General features: G+C 38.0%; 1 protein-coding gene across 3 annotated transcripts in view; it reads right to left on the bottom strand.

Moving 5' to 3' along the window:
• The window catches only part of PKD2L2 (polycystin 2 like 2, transient receptor potential cation channel), a 42,647-nt gene that overhangs the window by 21,090 nt on the left and 1,493 nt on the right, over positions 1-20,064 (bottom strand). For 2 of the 3 annotated variants that reach the window (XM_032837731.1, XM_032837732.1), the window contains exons 3-8: positions 18,890-19,023; positions 16,674-16,930; positions 13,067-13,288; positions 6,965-7,193; positions 5,340-5,510; positions 4,866-5,047 (exon numbers count right to left, since the gene is read on the bottom strand). In XM_032837731.1, coding sequence (XP_032693622.1) covers positions 4,866-5,047; positions 5,340-5,510; positions 6,965-7,193; positions 13,067-13,288; positions 16,674-16,930; positions 18,890-19,023 — 1,195 coding nt within the window. The remainder of the gene's footprint in view (positions 1-4,865; positions 5,048-5,339; positions 5,511-6,964; positions 7,194-13,066; positions 13,289-16,673; positions 16,931-18,889; positions 19,024-20,064) is intronic. The other variant, XM_032837734.1, reaches the window with a different exon arrangement.

Raw genomic sequence — 20,064 nt, 5'->3', positions numbered from 1 at the left:
GTCACTTAGCCAACAGAGCTACCCAGGCACCCCATTTATTCAGCTTTTAATACTGGTTTATAATGTTCTTCTATACAAGATACAAAAAGAAAAGCTGAACTGGAAGGAGACCAAAGTCTCTCAACAAATATTTTTTCCCTATGGTATAGTAGAATGAGAGGTTCTCCTTTAGTTTTGACCAAACTTGATCTGTAATCCTTGAGCTGTATTTACAGGAGAAAACACAAGTTAAAGGCACCATTTCTCCTCTCCAGAAATTAGCTTGTTAACTAAAGCTTCCATTCAGCCCTTCTCTATCAGGAGACTGTCCAGATACCTCTGCTGTGTAAGGAATGTGAATAACAAAACCCTAACCAATTTGCTGAGTGTTTATAATCACATAGGAGTGGAAACTTCAAACACAATATAACTTCATTTTTCCCCTAATTGAAGTTTCCTTGCCTGATGTGTGCAGAGGTTATCAGACAAGCCCTCCCGTCCTCTCTCCCCATGTAAGTCCTGGACTTTGCCTTCTATCTTCTTCTCCCAGAGAAGTAGCCAAAAACACATTTCCTTGACTATTTCTCTAGATCATCAAAAATGCCTTCATGGTGGAGGGTTTGGGTCGGGTGTGGGGGTAAGAAACATTTGGAATATGTCTCCCCACCTAGACAGCAATGACATAGGCAGAATTTGTCTGATGTAACTGTTTTGGAATTCTAGAGTCTATTTAAGGCTTGCAACTGCCAGGGGAAGGCTTAGACAACTTCGGTCAGTTCCAGGTTTTAGTTTAGAAAAGCTACCCATCTGCCACCCCCAGCCCATGGCAGGGAGCCATGTGTGTATTCCTGGAGCAGCTTGCATGCAACTTGTGGGAGCAAGGGTGGGCAATCAGGTTATGTTCTCCAAGCATTAGGGGTCTGTGTTCTGATTGCTGATTGCTTCTTCTGATCACAAGAGTGCAGAAAGTTGTTCCCCTGTCTGTTGCAAGTCCCTCTCCCTCTTGCTGAATTAATGTCCTTGGGATTAAAGGCTCGTGCCCTTCCCACTTCCTTCATTTTTCTCTTTTTCCCCTTTTGGGTGCCAGACATTAAAGACCTCAAAAGTAACGCATATACAGAGGAAGTTAGACTGTCACCTGCATCCCCAAGGAAAGGTGAAGTCTCAGAAAAGACCTAAGAAGACCTTTACGCTTCAGGCTGATCCTGCATGAAGACTGTATACAATAATAAAAATAAACAAAAAAACAAAAACAGGAAACTCTGGTGAAGGGCAAGAATGTCATTTCCAGGGTTATCACATTCTACATTCAAATGTCCAGTTTTCAATAACAAGAAAGAACAATAGACAAAGAAGTAGGAAACTATGATCCAATCGAAGGAAAAAAATAAACCAACAGAAATATCCCTGAGAAAGACCAGATGGCAAACCTACTAAAGACTTTAAACAACCATCTTAGAGATGTTCAAAGAACTAAACATAAAAGACATGGAGAAAGTGGAGAAAATGATTTATGAAAAAAAAAAAAAGAAAATGACTTATGAACAAAATAGAAATATCTATAGAGAACCTCAAAAGAAACCAAGAAGGAATTGTAGAGCTCAAAAATACAATAACTGAAATGAAATTTCATTGATGGGATTAAGAGGTGTATTTGAGCAGGCAGAAGAAAAAAAATCAGTGAACCTAAGGACACAATGATTGAAGTCTGAGAAAAAGAAAAAGATTGAAGAAAAGTGAGCAGAACATCTGGGACACCATCGAGATACCAACATATCATAAGAACATGAAAAGATGCTCTGTATTACTAACCATTAGGGAAATGCAAATCACAACTGCAATGAGGGATCACCTCACATCCATTAGGATGGCTACTATTAAAAAAAAAAAAGTAGCCCAGAAAATAACAAGTGTTGATGAAGATGTGAGGAAATTGAAACCCTGGTGCACTGTTGGTGGGAATGTAAATGATGCAGCCATTGCAGAAAACAGTATGGCATTTCCTCAAAAAATTCAGATTAGAATTACCTTATGATCCAGCAATTCCACCTCTGCATGTATACCCAAAAGAATTGAAAGCAGAGTCCTGAAGAAATATTTGTACACCCATGTTCATAGCAGCATTATTGATAACAGCTAAGACTTGGAAGAAGTCCAGATGGCCATCAACAGATTAATGGATAATCAAAATGACACTTATACGTAGAATGTATACAACCTTAAAAAGGGAGGAAATTCTGACATATTGCATGATATTGATGAATCCTGAAGACATACTAAGTGAAATAAATCAGTCACAAAAAGACAAATACTGTATGATCCCATAAGCACCTAGAGTTAATGAAAACCAAAAGAGAAAGAGACAAAATGTAGAATGGTGGTTGCCATTGGCTGGGAAAGGGTAAAGTGGAGAATTCTTGATTAATGGGCATAGTTTCAGTTTTACAAGATGAAAAGAGTTCTGGAGATGGATGGTGGTGATGGTTGCATAGTATGAATGTACTTAATTCTCACTGAATTGTACACTTAGAAATGGATAAGATGGTAAATTTTATGTATATTTTAACACAATAAAAAATCCTTATAAACTTTTGGGGCACCTGAGTAGCTCAGTGGGTTAAAGCCTCTGCCTTCGGCTCAGGTCATGATCTCAGGGTCCTGGGATCGAGCCCCGCATCAGGCTCTCTGTTCAGTGGGGAGCTGCTTTCCCCTCTCTCTCTCCGCCTGCCTCTCTTCCTACTTGGGATTTCTCTCTCCGTCAAAATATAAATAAAATCTTAAAAAAAAAAATTTCATCTGTCCTTCTGCCCACCTACCTAACCCTAACTGGCTAAAGGCTTGCCTGCGTGGCTCTTCATTCACCTCTATCACTATTAACCCTGAAGATATTTCCTCAGCCATAAGATACATATTTCTTAAAGAATCTAAGGTAAAGGGGCACCTGGGTAGCTCAGTGGGTTAAGCCTCTGCCTTCAGCTCAGGTCATGATCTCAGGGTCCTGGGATCGAGTCCCGCATTGGGCTCTCTGCTCGGCAGGGAGCCTGCTTCCTCCTCTCTCTCTGCCTGCCTCTCTGCCTACTTGTGATCTCTGTCTGTCAAATAAATAAATAAAATCTTTAAAAAAAATCCTTATAAACTTTTAAAAAAGCCTTCAGGGCAAAAGAAGCCTTGGATGCTGAGCTTGCTTCTCTGGGTTCTTGCCTTTTGGTTTTGGTCCACTTATTGGTTAGTTCTTCAATGTTACCTGTATTTCATCTAGCTTTTTATTTTTATTTATTTATTTTTAAAGATTTTATTTATTTATTTATTTATTTATTTATTTATTTGACAGACAGAGATCACAAGTAAGCAAAGAGGCAGGCAGAAAGAGAGGAGGAAGCAGGATCCCCGCTGAGCAGAAAGCCCCATGCAGGTCTCCATCCCAGGACCCAGAGACCACGACCTGAGCTGAAGGCAGAGGCTTTTACCCACTGAGCCACCCAGGCACCCCTCACCTAGCTTTTTAAATTGTCTTGAAGAGGAGGTTGATCTGAATAACCTAGCACATCATTACCAAAAGCAGAAGTCCCTTCATTAATGTATTCCAAAGTTGTTTACCTGTTCATTCTTATACTTCCTTTCTTCCCACTATCTAGGGTAAGACCAATTTCCAAGTTCTGTAAATTACAACATTTATATTCAATGTCCAATACTACTTTTATTAGTAAGTGACACTTGAATTATGATCCTAAGAAAGGACCATGAAGTTGTTGGAACTGCAAACATAATTTACTCAAGAGAAAGCTAATTAGACTTCTCAAATTGTAGGCTGTTTGATATTGGAAGGAATCTTTGGGAGTAACTTAGTCCAGTTCCTTCATTTGCAGATAAGGAAATAAAGGTCTAGAAAATTTGAATAGCTAGCGGCAGAAGTGGAAAGTAGAACTACATCCTCTTGGTTCCTAGTCCACTCTTCTTTCCATGACTGATTAATAAAGGTTTATTTCAGCAAATATTATGAAATTTCTTAGAATTGGCACTTCAAATATATTCATGTGGATGGTAAAAAGAGAGCAACTTAAGACATTTCCTTTGACCAGAGTTCTCTTAAACTCAAGGAAAAGGGCATGGACAAGTTTGGGGAATTCTTCACTAAAGTTAAGAAAGTTACTGCAGTATTTCTCAGGGCCATATGTTAACATGCACTGTAAATTTTCAAAAGAGTGATGCAAAATTTCAAAAACTTACTTAATATGAAGCCATTTCCCACCAGTCTTGGTCTAAGTTACACAGAACATATTTTGAGAATTGTTATTTCAGACTATCATAATTTTCTTACACATACACAACTTATTTTATCTACCCAAAAAGGAGAGTGAATTTATTTAAATTATTCATTTAAAAAAAAAAAAGACTGAACACTTTTCTAAGGATTCTACCTGATCTGCTGTGTAAGTTTGTTGCCTGCTGATTGCTTTACGCATATAAAAATATTTTTAATACACAGCTTTGCCAGATCAGCAAAGGACAATCAGGTGAATATGATAAAAGGATTCTAAAGGTAGAGCTCTTAAAGAAAAACATTTAAACTTTCTTTTCTCCAGACAATAAATATCACAGACATAGAGGCCTATTTCTGTTGTATTTGGTAAAACTCTTACCAACGAAAAATGAAAAATTATTTTTCTAACTCGACCTCTTACCATTTAAAAAATGGACTGCATTATCCATTGGGATCTTTTAATGCTAAACACTACTTTAAGTGTGACCAGGTATTTTTCTATCAGTGAAAACATAAAACCAAGTTTGAACTTATTAAAATATGTGTTACTACTTATTGTAGGCCTTTTCATGATTTTTTTTCTTATAAACTAGTACATATAATTACATTTACTCTAACAGCTTACATGGCATTTTGAAAAGTGGAAAAGTCGTCAACTTGTGATCCAAAAACAAGAAATCCTAACTGAGCATAAGCAAAGAATATTATAAAAAACATGATGGCAAATCCTACTATGTCTTTGATACAGCGGGACAAGGTTGATGACAGCTGAGACATTGTCTTATTAAAACTTATGAATTTGAATATCTGAAAAAGAACAATGTGAATTAAAACAGAAGAATAATATAATTACTTAGGATAAGTTAAATTAATTTCAGAAAAAATTTGCTTCCAATTAAAGGAAGTGTTGATGATAGGAGTATTTGAGGATTTGCCTGCGATCATTGCAAGGCCAACCTATTTTAAAATTACTTTATAGTTAAGAAAATCCTCCCCCCCATAACTTTACAGCTTTAGTTCCCATTTTGCTATCTAAATATATATCTATATATATCTATATATCTAATCTGCTGCACTTAATATAATAAAGTGTAAGTACCTTTATCCATGCAAAAAAGATGGTGACAGCAATTATATTATTGTAGTAAGTGTGCCAGTATGCAAGAAAATAGAAGTCTGAATATTGATCAGTATTTTTTAACAGGTCTCCAAGTAAGAGAAAAATTTGTACGTTACAGTATATGTTGAAGGAAACAGTCAAAAAACACAACTAAATGGGAAAATAAGAAAGATTAAATTAGAGACAATTTCTACTTCTGAATGTCCTGCAGCCTATGAACAGACACAGGAAAAAGTTCATCAGAAGTTTAACAGAAAGGGAAGGGGAATGAAGGCATAGCTTTTTAAGTGAAGGGAAGTCAACTTCAACTTATAGAAGTTTAAGATAGAAGAATGATCACAAAAGTACAGGAATACTGATCACTTGACTATCCTAATCTATTTGCCTGTTTGAGTCATAAAGCACAAATGTCTAAAATGATTATTCTGACAAGGCTGCATTTCTGCTCCATGTAACTACAGGATACCTAGAAGTTTATTTTTATTTATGTATTTATTTATAATTCCAGTGTAGTTAACATACAGTGTTATATTAGTTTCAGGGTGTACAGTATAATAGTTCAACACTTCCCATACATGGTACTTAAAAAGTTTAGTATTTTCTACCACATAACACTAAAAAAAATTTTTTTTCAGTGACACAAAAGTAAGCCCTTTGAGAACCCTCTGACAACTCTTCCAGAAGAGGATTTCAGAACCAGGTTATGTCAGGTATCACAGCTTTCTGTCATGAAAATCGTCCTTCAACTTCCTTTGCCTGAAGTGCTCAGATAGTTCAACGTTATGCTGTATGTTAAGTATTATTGGGGAAACCAGAGAGGTAGGTGGCACGTTTCCTGACTCTGAGAAACTTTTAATCTGGTTTTGGGAAAAAAGACTTATATCCTGGACTGGCTATGACTAAGAGTCTGTAAGGGTGTATAAGCTGGAAGTGTTTGTTCATCATTCCTAAGACCAAGTTCTTACCATTTGTCCTGCCCTGCCAACCTCTCTGTTTTAGTTCTTTCCAGTGAGGAGAACTGGCAGTTTTTGGAATTTATTTCAGAGACTATCTTCCCAGTCCTGGTGTTCTCTTCTGCCTAGCTGCTCACTGCCCCCTAGCCTCCCTTTCAGTATTCTTCCTAGGCTTGATTTTGCATGTTCTTTCAAAACTCAGTGTGAGGAGGAAAACAGAGAGGCAACATAAAAGAAGAGTACATGTCCAAAAGTAATTATGATTTTCAACACGAAGCCCTATAAGAAACACATTTATTTTGAGGGAGGAGAGACCTACAGTGCACTTTAAACTATAATACCTATAGAATTACCTATTCTAACTTTATGCTGGTTCTCTCAAGGACCAAATCAGGGGGGGAAATAGACTTACTTTTGAAAGCACACCATTAGTATGCCCTATGACAGCTCCTCTTTTGAAGGATACTTGCAGCTTTTTAACTTGTACCAGCGGGGCTCCAGAAGAGCTGAGGGGTTGGGGTGGACTTAGGGAGGTGAGGAGCTGCTCCTCAGCTAGTTGCTAAATGAACAGAAAATTTTGCTTTTTATACCTCCCTCATTGGTAGGTTCAGATGTGATTCCCTCCAATCATACATATGAATGTATACTTACCACCAAAAGTAGTAATTCTAGCCAGTTCCAGACACTTTTGAAATAAGCAGACTTAAATTCTCTTATTTTTTGGCCTTCTTGTGTTGTGAAGACAATAAGAAAAATACAAAATGTGATCTCACAGGAAGCAATAATATAATCATAGTAGCTAACGTATCTGAGGAGCTTCACAGAATAAAATTGCCATGAAGTAATTATTCCTCCAGTTGCAGGGAATTCTGCCACCAGTCTGTAAAATTAGGTTAAAGTAACTGTGCATTTATTTTAAGCATTATATTTGAGTACCTAACTCAAGGTGAACTTTTTTTTTTAAAGATTTTGTGTATTTATCTGACAGAGAGATTAACAGTGAGAGAGGGAACACAAGCAGGGGGAGTGGGAGAGGGAGAAGCAGGCTCCCTGCAGGGAGCGTGATGGGGGGCTTGATCCCAGGACCCTGGGATCATGACCTGAGCCGAAGGCAGATGCTTAACTGACTGAGCCACCCAGGCGCCCCCAGTGTTAAGTTTCTAATTTGTGATGATGTATACTTTAATAATCAGTTATTTTGTAAAGGTCATGTGTTCAATTTAAAAGAAATTCTAGTGGACTTACTTATTTTTTAATGGCCCCACTTTTTTTGTACTCTGAATATTCACAGTGTAACTATGAAAGTAAGATGTGATTTTAGCCAGGCATTCTTTCTATTTTGTGTTTAGATTGCTTGATCATAACTAGGAATACAATTTTATGTCCACAAGAGAATGAGATGATGTTCAAGAAATGCTATACTGTTAGTTACTGTTGTTAACCAGTACTCTCCCCAGAATACATAATTCTTGAATGTTTCAGAGAAGGAAAATACACTCTCCCCCTTTAGAAAATACAATCTCCCTCTTTAGATTATCAGAGATACTTCTTGCTTCTAAATGTCAAAATTACATATTCTACTAAAACAAGTTTGTTTATTTTAGGGACAGGATGTTGGACACAAGGATTTATATGCAAAGAGAAGTATAAAAATTAATTCCAACACTAAATAAAAAGATATTGATGTTGTTCACTGTATTTCTACTGCTCTCTACAACTTCATTTAATTAAGAATTGGCAGTAATTTAAGGAACCCAGTATCTCTATCATAATGTAAGTATTCCTACTTAGACCTATTAGCAAATATTATTGCTGCTGGAATAAGGTGCTGCCAAAATAAAACCAAAAACCAGTTAAACAGAAAACAGAACTGTTTGTTTTGCCTTGCATGTAGTAGGTGTGCAAAGTTGGGTAAGGGAGAGAAGTGAGAGAAACTCAATATTTTGATCTGAAGTATAGACCACTAAAAAGGGAAAAAAGAACAGTATTCAGTTTAGTTTGCCAGATATGTTTACAAAAGGAAAGTGAATGGCTAAGGTCTTAAGTAATGTGCTCCCATACAACCACTGATTAGATTACCACCCGTTTAAAGTTTCAAAATCTGCTAGTTTTTTTTTTTAAGATTTTATTTATTTATTTGACAGAGATCACAAGTAGACAGAGAGGCAGGCAGAGAGATGGAGGGAAACAGGCTCCCCGCTGAGCAGAGAGCCCGATGTGGGACTTGATCCCAGGACCCCGAGATCATGACCTGAGCCGAAGGCAGCGGCTTAACCCACTGAGCCACCCAGGCGCCCCCAAATCTGCTAGTTTCTAAAAGGTAACATTTTAAAAGGTAACAAAGAATAAGTGTAAACCCCAGAGACAGGAAATCTAGACTTAGTCTAGTGTAACAAGGAGTTCCCTGTATGGTTTTAAGCCAGTTATCCCAGTGTTTCTCCTCGTGTTTAAGGCATAGAAATGATTTGCATTCTTCACTTTATCCTGATCAGGACTGTTGGAAAGAGTGATTAATGTTGGCAAAAAGCTCTGATTCCCTGAAAGAAGAGAAAAAAAAAAAACCTATAAAAGAAATGGTATAATGTCCATTGGCTACTTAAGACAATTGGTTTGTTTTATTCATTCTTCCCTATTTTAAAGACCATGGTTGCGTTTTCACTGCCACTGTTGCATGAGGGCAAAATCCCCTAATAAGAGTGGACACCAATTCTGTATTCCATTTAGAGTAGAAATGTAAAACTCATGAGAGAAATTTAAGACTCACTGAGATTTTAGTGGATATTGCCGTTTGCTTGTCTAGTGGTCTTTATCCCATCCCTCCTTTCTAACAGAACTCTGATTGCAACAGGCAACCACCCATTCCCAGATCACTCAGAGGAAGCTGATTCAATCCCCAGACAGAGTCAATCATGGTAATCCTATTTCTTTGTCAGTGTTTGATTCTAGAACACAGGCCTAAAGTCAGTTAGCATGGTCCAGTTTAGGCAAATGCACTGAGGTCATCAAACTAATGGAAAGAATTTTTTCTCTTTAGAGGGTACTCTCCCCTGCCTGCTGATTCTTTCCACTTCTCCTCCTCCTCCACCTTGTCTTCTTCCTTATAAGGGAATGTCTCTTACCATCGTCCTGGGTCCAAATCAACCCACAGATGTTCTTCTCATCTAATGGCAGAAATGCCAGAGAGCAAGTTTTAACAGGCAAATTCATTTCAAACTTAGCTTTTATCTTATCTGCTCCCATTCCATTGACCAAAGCAAGTCACAAGGCTAAACGCCAAGAGACATTGAGGAGTTAATCCTATTTACAATTGTACCAAAAACTATAGGATATCTAGGAAAAAACCTAAACAAAGCGACAAAGGATCCGTACTCAGAAAACTATAGAACGCTCATGAGAGAAACTGAGGAAGACACAAAGAAATTGAAAAACATTCCATGCTTATGGACTGGAAGAACAAATATTGTTTGTTCAATAGATCAATGGAACAGAATAGAGAGCCCAGAAATGGACCCTCAACTCTATGGTCAACTAATCTTTGACAAAGCAGGAAAGAATTTCCCATGGAAAAAAGATAGTCCCTTCAACAAATTGTGTTGGGAAAATTAGATAGCCACATGCAGAAGAATGATACTGGACCATTCTCTTACACCATCCACAAAATAGACTCAAAATGGATGGAAGACCTAAATGTGAGACAGGAATCCATCAAAATCCTAGAGGAGAGCACAGGCAGCAAACTCTTGGAGCTCAGTTGCAGCAACTTCTCACTAGACACGTCTCCAAAGGGAAGGGAAACAAAGGCAAAATTAAACTATTGGGACTTCGTCAAGATAAAAACCTTTTGCACAGCAAAGGAACAGTCAACAAAACCAAAAGATGACTGGCAGAATGTGAGTAGATATTTGAAAACATCTTATCAGATAAAGGGCTAGTATCCAAGATCTATAGAGAACTTTTCAAACTCGGGACTCCTAGATGTCTCAGTTGGGTTAGGCGGCTGCCTTTGGCTCAGGTCATGATCCCAGGGTTCTGGGATGGAGTCCTGCACTGGGCTCTTTGCTCAGCGGGGAGTCTGCTTCTCTCTCTGACTCTACCTGCTTGTGCTCTCTCTCTGACAAATAAATAAAATCTTAAAAAAAAAAAAAGAACTAATCAAACTCAACACCCAAGGAACAAATAATCCAATCAAGAAATGGCAGAAGACAGGAACAGATATTTCTCCAAAGAAGACATCCAAATGGCCAAAGACACATGAAAAAGTGTTCAACATCACTCAGCATCAGGGAAATACAAATCAAAACCACAGTGAGATACCACCTCACACCAGTCAGAATGGCTAAAATTAACCAGTCAAGAAATGACAGGTGTTGTCAAGGGTGCAGGGAAAGGGGAACCCTCCTACACTGTTGGTGGGAATGGAAGCTGGTGCAGACACTATGGAAAACAGTATGGAGGTTCCTCAGAAAGTTGAAATTAGAGCTACCCTATGACCCACCAATTGCACTACTAGGGATTTACCCCAAAGATACAAATGTCATGATCCAAAGGGGCACATGCACCCCAATGTTTACAGCAGCAATGTCCACAATAACCAAACTATGGAAAAAGCCTACATGTCCATCAACAGATGAACGGCTAAAGAAGATTTGGTTGATACACACACACACACACACACACACACACACACACACAGGAATACTACTCAGTCATCAAAAAGAATGAAATCTTGCCATTTGCAATGATGTGAATGGAACTAGAGGGTATTATGCTAAAAGGAATAAGTCAATCAGAGAAAGACAATTATATGATCTCACTTATATGTGAAATTTAAGAGGAGCATAGTGGAAGAGGGGGAAAATAAAACAAGACGAAATCAGAGAGGGAGACAAACTGTAAGAGATTCTTAACCAAAAGAAACAAACTGAGAATTGCTGGAGGTGAGCAGGTTGGGGGAATGAGCAACTGGGTGATGGACATTAAGGAGGGAATGTGATGTAATGAGCACTGGGTATTATATAAAACTGATGAATCACTTAACTCTACCTCTGAAACTAATAATACATTATATGTTAATTAATTGAATTTAAATGATAAAAAATTAAAACAACAACAACAACAAAAAATCCAAGGCTGAGCCTTGCATCAGGAGCTGGTTAAATGCACCCATCCCTGGGCGGCAGAGCATTGCAAACTTACATGGCAGAGATGTGAAGAATTGGGGCCATTTTTGTAAATCACCATAGGCTGTAATCATTTCTAGGATGCTAGCTACTGATATATATTGTTTGAAATTTAAATTGTTCGTTCTTGGGGCGCCTGGGTGGCTCAGTGGATTAGGCTTCTGCCTTCGGCTCAGGTCATGATCTCAGAGTCCTGGGATCGAGCCCCTCATTGGGCTCTCTGCTCAGTGGGGAGCCTGCTTCCTCCTCTCTCTCTGCCTGCCTCTCTGTCTACTTGTGATCTCTCTTTAAAAAAAATTGTTCATTCTTGAGACAAAAATTAATACCTTAATAAAGAAGCTTATACTGCATGGAAATCAACAGATTTTAAATGATCTGATTTAAAGGTAGAAATCAAGACTAAAAGTGAGATCGGCACAGCTGTAGAATAAGATTATATATTCTTAATATAAAACATGTTGTATGTTGGGGCACCTGGGTGGCTCAGTGGGTTAAAGCCTCTGCCTTCGGCTCAGGTCATGACCCCAGACTCCTGGGATCGAGCCCCGAATCGGGCTCTCTGCTCACCAGGGAGCCTGTTTCCCCCACTCTCTCTGCCTGCCTCTCTGCCTACTTGTAATCTCTCTCTCTCTCTGTTAAATAAATAAATAAATAAAATGTTTAAAAAACAAACAAACATATTCTTGAATATATTCCAAAACAATGAAACAATGAATATGATGTTGCTTTACCATCTCATTCATTATTGGCATAGCTACATTATATTTATTTTGAGATGTATAATTTTTTTTTTAAGATTTTATTTATTTATTTGATAGGCAGAGATCTCAAGTAGACAGAGAAAGAGAGGAGAAAGCAGGCTCCCCGCTAAGCAGAGAGCCTGATGCGGGGCTGGATCCCAGGACCCTGAGATCATAACCTGAGCTGAAGGCAGAGACCTTAATCCCCTGAGCCACCCAGGAGCCACCCACCTGAGCCATACAGGTGCCCCTGTATGATTTTTTTTTTTTTTTTAAGACTTATTTGATAGAGAACAAGAATGAGAGAGAGCACAAGCAGGGGGAGGGGCAGGCAGTGGAGAAGCTCCCAAGTAGCAGGGAGCCTGATGTAGGGCTTGATCCCAGGGCCCTGGGATCATGACCTAAGCTGAAGGCAGATGCTTAACCAACTGAGCCATCCAGGTGACCCTGTGGGGTTTGTTTGTTTGTTTTTAAGTAGGCTCAGGACCAGCATGGAGCCCAACATGGGGCTTAAACTCACAACTGTGAGATCAAGGTCTGAGATGAGATCAGGAGTCAGAAGCTTACCTGACTGAGCCACCCAGGCACCCCTGAGGCTTATGATTTTAATCTCAGTACAAACACACATGAACTGGAAACCCTCATGAGGGCTCTGGATGCCATGTATGTATGTAGGTATGTATGTATTTCAAGTAGGCTCCATGCCCAGTGTAGGGCTCAAATTCATGACCCCAAGACCAAGAGTCCCACGCTCTACTGAGTGAACCAGCCAAGTGCCCCTCTGAAGGCTTTTTAAATTCAAGAGACTGATAAAGAGGTTTTGAGTCACTTACCTGATAATGCAAAACAGGTTTACATTAGCATTGTATAATGAAAAATCAATAAAAATAACTCTAGTCCCTCTTGTGATCCAGCTGTTCAGTTGAAGGTCAATGAACTTGTTTTTCGTTTCAGATTTTGATTTTGATAAAGTGAAAATAAATCCCCCATTTCGGTAAACACCAACAAATCCCCAGTGCCAAGGGGAGGTACTATCAGGAGGAGTGTACTTCCATCTGTTAGGTATAAAAAGAATAATGGAGACACAAGAAAGCCTGACTGAGATGCATTCTAAGAATTTAAGTTAACATTTAAAAAAACAGGCAGTATTAAGTTCAAAAGTTTTACAGTAATTTTGGAGCAAGACAATGAGTTAAGGATTAAGAGGATTATTTAGTGTGTTTTCATTTTTTAGTGTTCAGTATGGGCAACACACTGGACCAGATGCTATGAGAAAAGGGTTTTTTTTTTTTTTTTTTAAAGATTTTATTTATTTTCTTTACCTGTCAGAGAGAGAAAGCATGAGCACGGGTAAGGGGGAGGGGCAGAGGGAGAAGCAGGCACCCGGCTGAGCAAGGAGCCTGATGTGGAACTAGATCCCAGGATCCTGGGACCATGACGTGAGTAGAAGGCAGATGTTTAACCCACGGAGTCACCCAGGCATACCAGAAAAGGCTTTTAAAAAAACCATCTGTTGCCTCAGGGAACTTACAATCTAGAAAACCATGACTGAGTTTTTTAAATACACGTTTCTGTTGTCTTATGAAATCTTTCTTTTTGTAGGACAAAAATATCAAGGAATGTTATTTATAAATATCTGTCTCTATACATTAAAGGAGGGGCTTCATAGTCTGTCTTCTACATGTCACATATAAGACCTTTCTTACAATGTCTATATAGTTAAATTGATATATTTTTTAAAGATTTTATCTATTTATTTGACAGAGAATGAAAGAGAGAGAGAGAGGGGCAGGATCCCCACTGAGCAGGGAGCCTGATGTGGGACTCAGTCCCAGGACCACCGGATCGTGACCTGAGTTGAAGGCAGGCACTTAACTGACTGAGCCACTCAGGGGCACCAATAGGTATCCTATTTTAACAAAAGTTTATAACTACTTTTTTTTTTTTTTAAAGATTTTATTTATTTGACAGAGATCACAAGTAGGCAGAGAGGCTGGCAGCGGTGATGGGGAAGCAGGCTCCCTGCTGAGCAGAGAGCCCCATGAAGGGCTCGATCCCAGGACCCTGAGATCACGACCTGAGCTGAAGGCAGAGGCTTAACCCACTGAGCCACCCAGGTGCCCCTACTTTCTACTTTCTTCGAGAGAGAGAGAGAGAGTTAGTTTACAAACACATGTAAGTTTGGGGGAAGGGAGAGGGAGAGGAAATCCTAAGCAAGCTCCATGCTCTGCGTGGAGCAGGAACGTGGGGACGGATCCCACGACTCTGAAATCATGACCTGAGCTGGTATCAAGAGTCCTGTGCTCAACCAACTAAGCCACCCAAAAACCCCCATCCTTTCTACTTTTAATTATGGGATATCAAAAAATAAAGCTTTGACTCCTCATTTCAGTCCCCGTTCAGCCTCCCCAAACATATTTGAATGATTATCCAAAGGTGCATTGCTTAAAATTGTTTTTCTACTGATAATACTATGTTTGTTTTTAGGAGGGGGAAAAAGTGATACCACTAAGAAAAAATACTCAGATTTAATGAAAATTCCATTGTTTTATTTATGAGTGTTTTCCACATGGTTGTTAAATTGAAATGAGAACATTTGTTACACCAATCCTCTCCTACTTCCAATTTTTTAATGATGTTTTTAATTAGAGAATGTTACATTTTAGATAGACAAACAAGCACAGATGGATTCTTATTTTGGTTGTTAGGGAATAACAAGTATTATAATTCCAAGTATGTAGTGTTTATTTTTTTTTTAAGATTTTATTTATTTGTTTGACAGAGAGAGAGATCAGAAGTAGGCAGAGAGGCAGGCAGAGAGAGGGGGGGAAGCAGGCTCCCCTCCGAGAAGAGAGCCCGATGCGGGGCTCGATCCCAGGACCCTGAGATCACGACCTGAGCCGAAGGCAGAGGCTCAACCCACTGAGCCACCCAGGCGCCCCGTAGTGTTTATTTATTTATTTATTTATTAAAAAAAATTTTTTTTAAAGATTTTATTTATGTATTTGATAGAGATCACAAGTAGGCAGAGAGGCAGGCAGAGAGAGAGAGGAGGAAGCAGGCGATCCCAGGACCCTGAGATCATGACCTGAGCGGAAGGCAGAGGCTTTAACCCACTGAGCCACCGAGGCACCCCCGTAGTGTTTATTTTGATATTTAAATTGATTTTAGTTATTATGAGAATTTACAATAATAGAATACCTAACAGATTAGTTTTTGGATTACAAAAAAAAATTTGCACATTTAAGATGTGCAATTGAGTAACTGATTTATTTTGTAATTTTTCATTGAAAGAGATAGTATACAGTACAGTAATACCTAAGAGAATGTCACCATACTTATGAGTTCATTAGATTTCTAAGAATTAAATAGGTACTTGGCTATCCTAAATTATAACCAAAAACTAACACAAAGAAAAAACAAATCAACAAAAACTGTAAAGTAGTGATTAGTCCTGGCGCTACAGGAGAGGTTGTTGAAGAAAAGAAATGTAATCATTGTTCATATTTATAATATAAACACTGACTGATGATTAACAAAAATTATGATCTAACTACAGGCTAAGAGAAATGGGAAGTGTGTGTGTGTGTGTGTGTGTGTAGAGGGAGGGGCACACGATAGTCACCTTTCATGATGGAGACAAAAGATATAAAAGATACAAAAAAAACCCTGTAAAATCAAGTAACAGCAGTAGAAGCACATTATTTAGGAATAGAAAGCACACCAGAAGAAACAACTAAAAGCTCACACAGGCTGCTTCTGAGAATTGTATTTGTATCATTTAATTAATATTAAATTAAAAAAATTCATTCTCTGCTGCCTATGATTTTCACAGGACTGTAAAGGCAATTGATACCAGCAGCTTCTGGCTTTGGGTGTCCTGTTTTCAGTATAGACATGAGTGTATGCCAGCATTAGCCTGAGCCAGTTTGGAGAACACTGCTATACTATCTTTGGGGGGCATCATCAGATGTGGTGCCTCTGTGGAGCATAATGGCTCCTTTTCTGTATTGGCAGTTACAGAAGGTATCACTGAAGTCAGAGTGAGAAAGGAGGAAAGTGGCAGAGCACACCTAGCACACTCTCTAGGGGTCCCAAGAAGTTCTGGGATATGTTTGAGAGAGGCTTGTCCGGGACAGAAAATCTGATTTGAGTACTGTAAAAGCAAAAACGGATGCTTTCCCTTATGTTCATAATGACTTAGCACTTCATATACTCCAGTAAGGAAAAAAGAATACTCTTCATATCCTTTGGTAAACAAAATAACAGGGTCACTCTTACTTTTCTAAACACTGCTCCTTCCTTTGCTACTATTATTGAAAGTCTCCTTACTTGCCAGACCAACTGTTGGTATTTGGAAAATATACATATTTTCCTAATTTTTTAAAGATACAATGGTAAGATGCTAGGAAAAGTTACATGTAATTTTATATTACTTACTCAGTTTCCACTTGAAGGCCAAAATCAGCCAGGTCTTCATTTTTAGAAGCGTATCTGTCGTAACATTCATCCATCAAAGACTGAAGGGATGAATAGACCTTGCATGTGTTGTTGCGGACTTTTAGTTGACGGACTCTGGGGACTCCTAAGAGTATGTTCTCATAGTAGATGCGACTGCTGTTCTTTAAATCATACAACGTCTTGTTAGTGTACCATGCGTCCCAGTACAGACCTTCCAAAAGGGGTCCTTCCATAAACTTCATATAGAAAGATAAATGTTATGGGAAAAATATTTTCGTGTCAGTTGTGTAACAGAATCTACTTCATAATGTTACCTTAAAAACATAAAAATCGGTGATTTTGACGAGCATGAAAATTACTGACCAAGCCACAATATTAAAGGATATGAAGATGATTAATATTTACTGAACCTTATGTACTACACACTGCTCTAGCACTTTACAAATATTAATTCATTTAATTCCACAACCCTTCTTCTCCCTTTCTTATATGAAGGGTGTATTGAAAACTGTCCCCTAATACGTGAGTATATAAACCCATAGCCACATACTCATGTTTGTTATAGCTGCAACTCATCACTTGCCCTCAAAATTGTCTGTGTTCTCCTCCCCCACCAGCTCCAGCGGTGGTGACTGCTACTTTTTCCTGGCTCTGCCATTCTAGGAGATCCCAAACCCAGGGTTCAGTTTTTCCTTTCCTGCCTTTGTCTTCTTTGCCATTGGCCATGTATACTTCAAGGCAGTACAATAAAAGAGCAGGGTGAACTCCACTTCTAGTCTCAGGGAAAATCTTTTTCTTTTATATTTCACCTGGCCTATACCAATGACCTCTAATCATCTGCTCTCATCTCAAACTTCCCCTCTCTCTCAGGAAGTGACTCTGCCTTCTTCTTAAGTTTCAGGTTCCTAGCATGGCTTTCATGATCCGACCTCTGTTCAACTCAGAGTTTGGCCTTTTCCACCTCATCTTCTATATTCCTAATGCCAAGTACAACTCCAGATGTAGAATTACTTATAGCATATATTGTTTCTCCATCCTAGAATGCCCTCTTGTTACTCATCCTTTAAAATGCAAGTGAATTCACGTCACCTCTGGAAAACCTTCCTTATATGTCCCAATGTCTGTGACTTGGGATACCTGAAACTTCTGTTCTCTTAATTGTTCTCTCCTAATAATGTGAGCATCTTGTTAAGTTAAATGTAATGGAAAAAAAAAAAAAACCTGTTCCAAAGCTGAAGGAATACTCTCCCATAATTAAAAACACTATGAAGTTATATTTTGCATATGTACTCTTTATTTTTTACTTGATTACATACTGCACATTACTCTCATACATACAGTACAAGACTGTATACCAAAATTATATATTTATTTCACTTTATGGGCCATTTAAGGATTTTTTTTTTTGAGTAATCTTTACACCCAAAGTAGGACTCAAACCCATAACCTCAAAATCAAGAGTTGCATGCTCTTCCAACTGAGCTAGCAAGGCGCCCCCATTTAAGGATTTTTAAATAATTTTCACTATACACAATTAGTTTGACATGGATCCTAACTCCACATAAGCAGCAAGTCTACTATTTTCCAAATGCAATGATAATGTTTCAAAAAAAGTACACTTTTGGGGGTGACTGGCTCAGTGGGTTAAAGCCTCTGCCTTCAGCTCAGGTCATGATCTCAGGTCTGGGGATCAAGCCCCACATCGGGCTCTCTGCTCAGCAGGGAGCTTTCTTCTTCCCCCACGCCCCCGCCTGCCTCTCTGCCTACTTGTGATCTCTGTCAAATAAATAAAAAAAAAACTTGAAAAAAAAAAGTACACTTTTGGGGCTCAGTTGGTTAACTGGCTGATTTCAGCTCAGGTCACTATCTCAGGGTCCTGGTATCAAGTCCCAAATCAGGCTCCCTGCTCATTGGGAAGTCTGCCTCTCCCTCTGCCTCTTCCTCATGCTTACTCTCTCTGTCTCAAATAAATAAAATCTTTTTTAAAAGTGTAATTTTTTTTAAATTTTAAGAACTCTATTACACTGAAAGCATAGGATCTCAATATATACTTACTGATTCTAGAAGTTTAAAGAAATGATATCCATTTTCACTCATTCCTTCCCCAAATATGTCTCCAGTGTCTATTATGTGTGCCATGAGTTTGTTTATGCAATACTAAAAGCTACTTCATTCTCTGTCGCATGATACCTTACCTTCCAAAAATCAGTTATGCTGCGAATAGACTTAAAGTTGGTTCTTTCATCACCAGGCGCAGAAGTGTCCAAAAATAGAGATGACATAACTTTGTTTAAGTAATACATATGTGGGTTTACCATCCCAAAAGTCACTAAGGAGAAGAATTTTTGTTTAAAAATTTATTTTTAAAAACTCAGTTTATCAGCATTAAAAATTAGTTAAATTTTATTCCAATTTTGTTTTGAAAATTCAAATTTTTCTTGACTAATTATAAAATTAAAAAAAAGAAAATAGAAATATACAAAATAAGAAGTTTCCATAATTCCATTGCTAGAATTAGGATTAACATATATTCTTCAGATTTTTCTGTATGCCTACACATTTATAAAGAAAACAAGTTTATTTTTAAAAAGACAAGACCACATTATGCATACTATTCTGCAAGCTTTTTCTCTATTTTGAGAGTAGACAATATAATATAGTGAATAAAGCTTTGGATTTTGAATTCAAACAAATAACAGAGTCCCATCATAGGCATAACATCTCCTACCTCACAGTTTTGTTATGAGAAGTGAGATAATACATGTGGAACATTTAAATCCATGTTTTCACACGTGGTAAGAATTTTTTAAAAAACATTAACTGGTATTTTTTCTCTTTCTAGGGTGGGTGGATAGGTTTTAGAGCACAGTCTTTCTTTAATATGACTAAATATGTTTCTTTTCTTTTTTTTTTTAATCTAGAAGACTTTTAGTTTTTACCAATTATCTATCTTCAACATTATTCTATGGCACATGAGCCTATGCCATGCTTTAATATTCCATATTATTTCACTGTATATACTAAAATGCTAAACAAATCCTGTTTTGTTTTGTTTTTACAAATCCTCTGTTGAAGATTTAAGTTGCTTTCAATTTTTCCTAATTATAAAAAGGTTTGTTGTCTGTGAATAATGAATATGATCTTTTTGTATTTTTCCATTCCCTGAATGTTCTGTAATAAGCATTTCAAAACCATTCTAAGATGTCTTAATTTAGAAGATCTAGAGTTGTCTTTTTAATCAAGCTCTGACTCAAACTCACTCCTATGATACCAAATAGTTAACTGATATGTAATTGCCAGTATGCAGGCCATATCAACATGAGAGAAGTCTGGCCAATGAGCTTACACCTACTGTTTGTTGGGCATTCTA

The sequence above is a fragment of the Lontra canadensis genome, unplaced genomic scaffold (genome assembly GCF_010015895.1).
Source record: "Lontra canadensis isolate GAN:19392208 unplaced genomic scaffold, GSC_riverotter_1.0 scaffold99, whole genome shotgun sequence".
Taxonomy (NCBI): domain Eukaryota; kingdom Metazoa; phylum Chordata; class Mammalia; order Carnivora; family Mustelidae; genus Lontra; species Lontra canadensis.
Note: the sequence above shows the minus strand (reverse complement) of the source record. Positions and strands in the feature narration are given on the sequence as shown.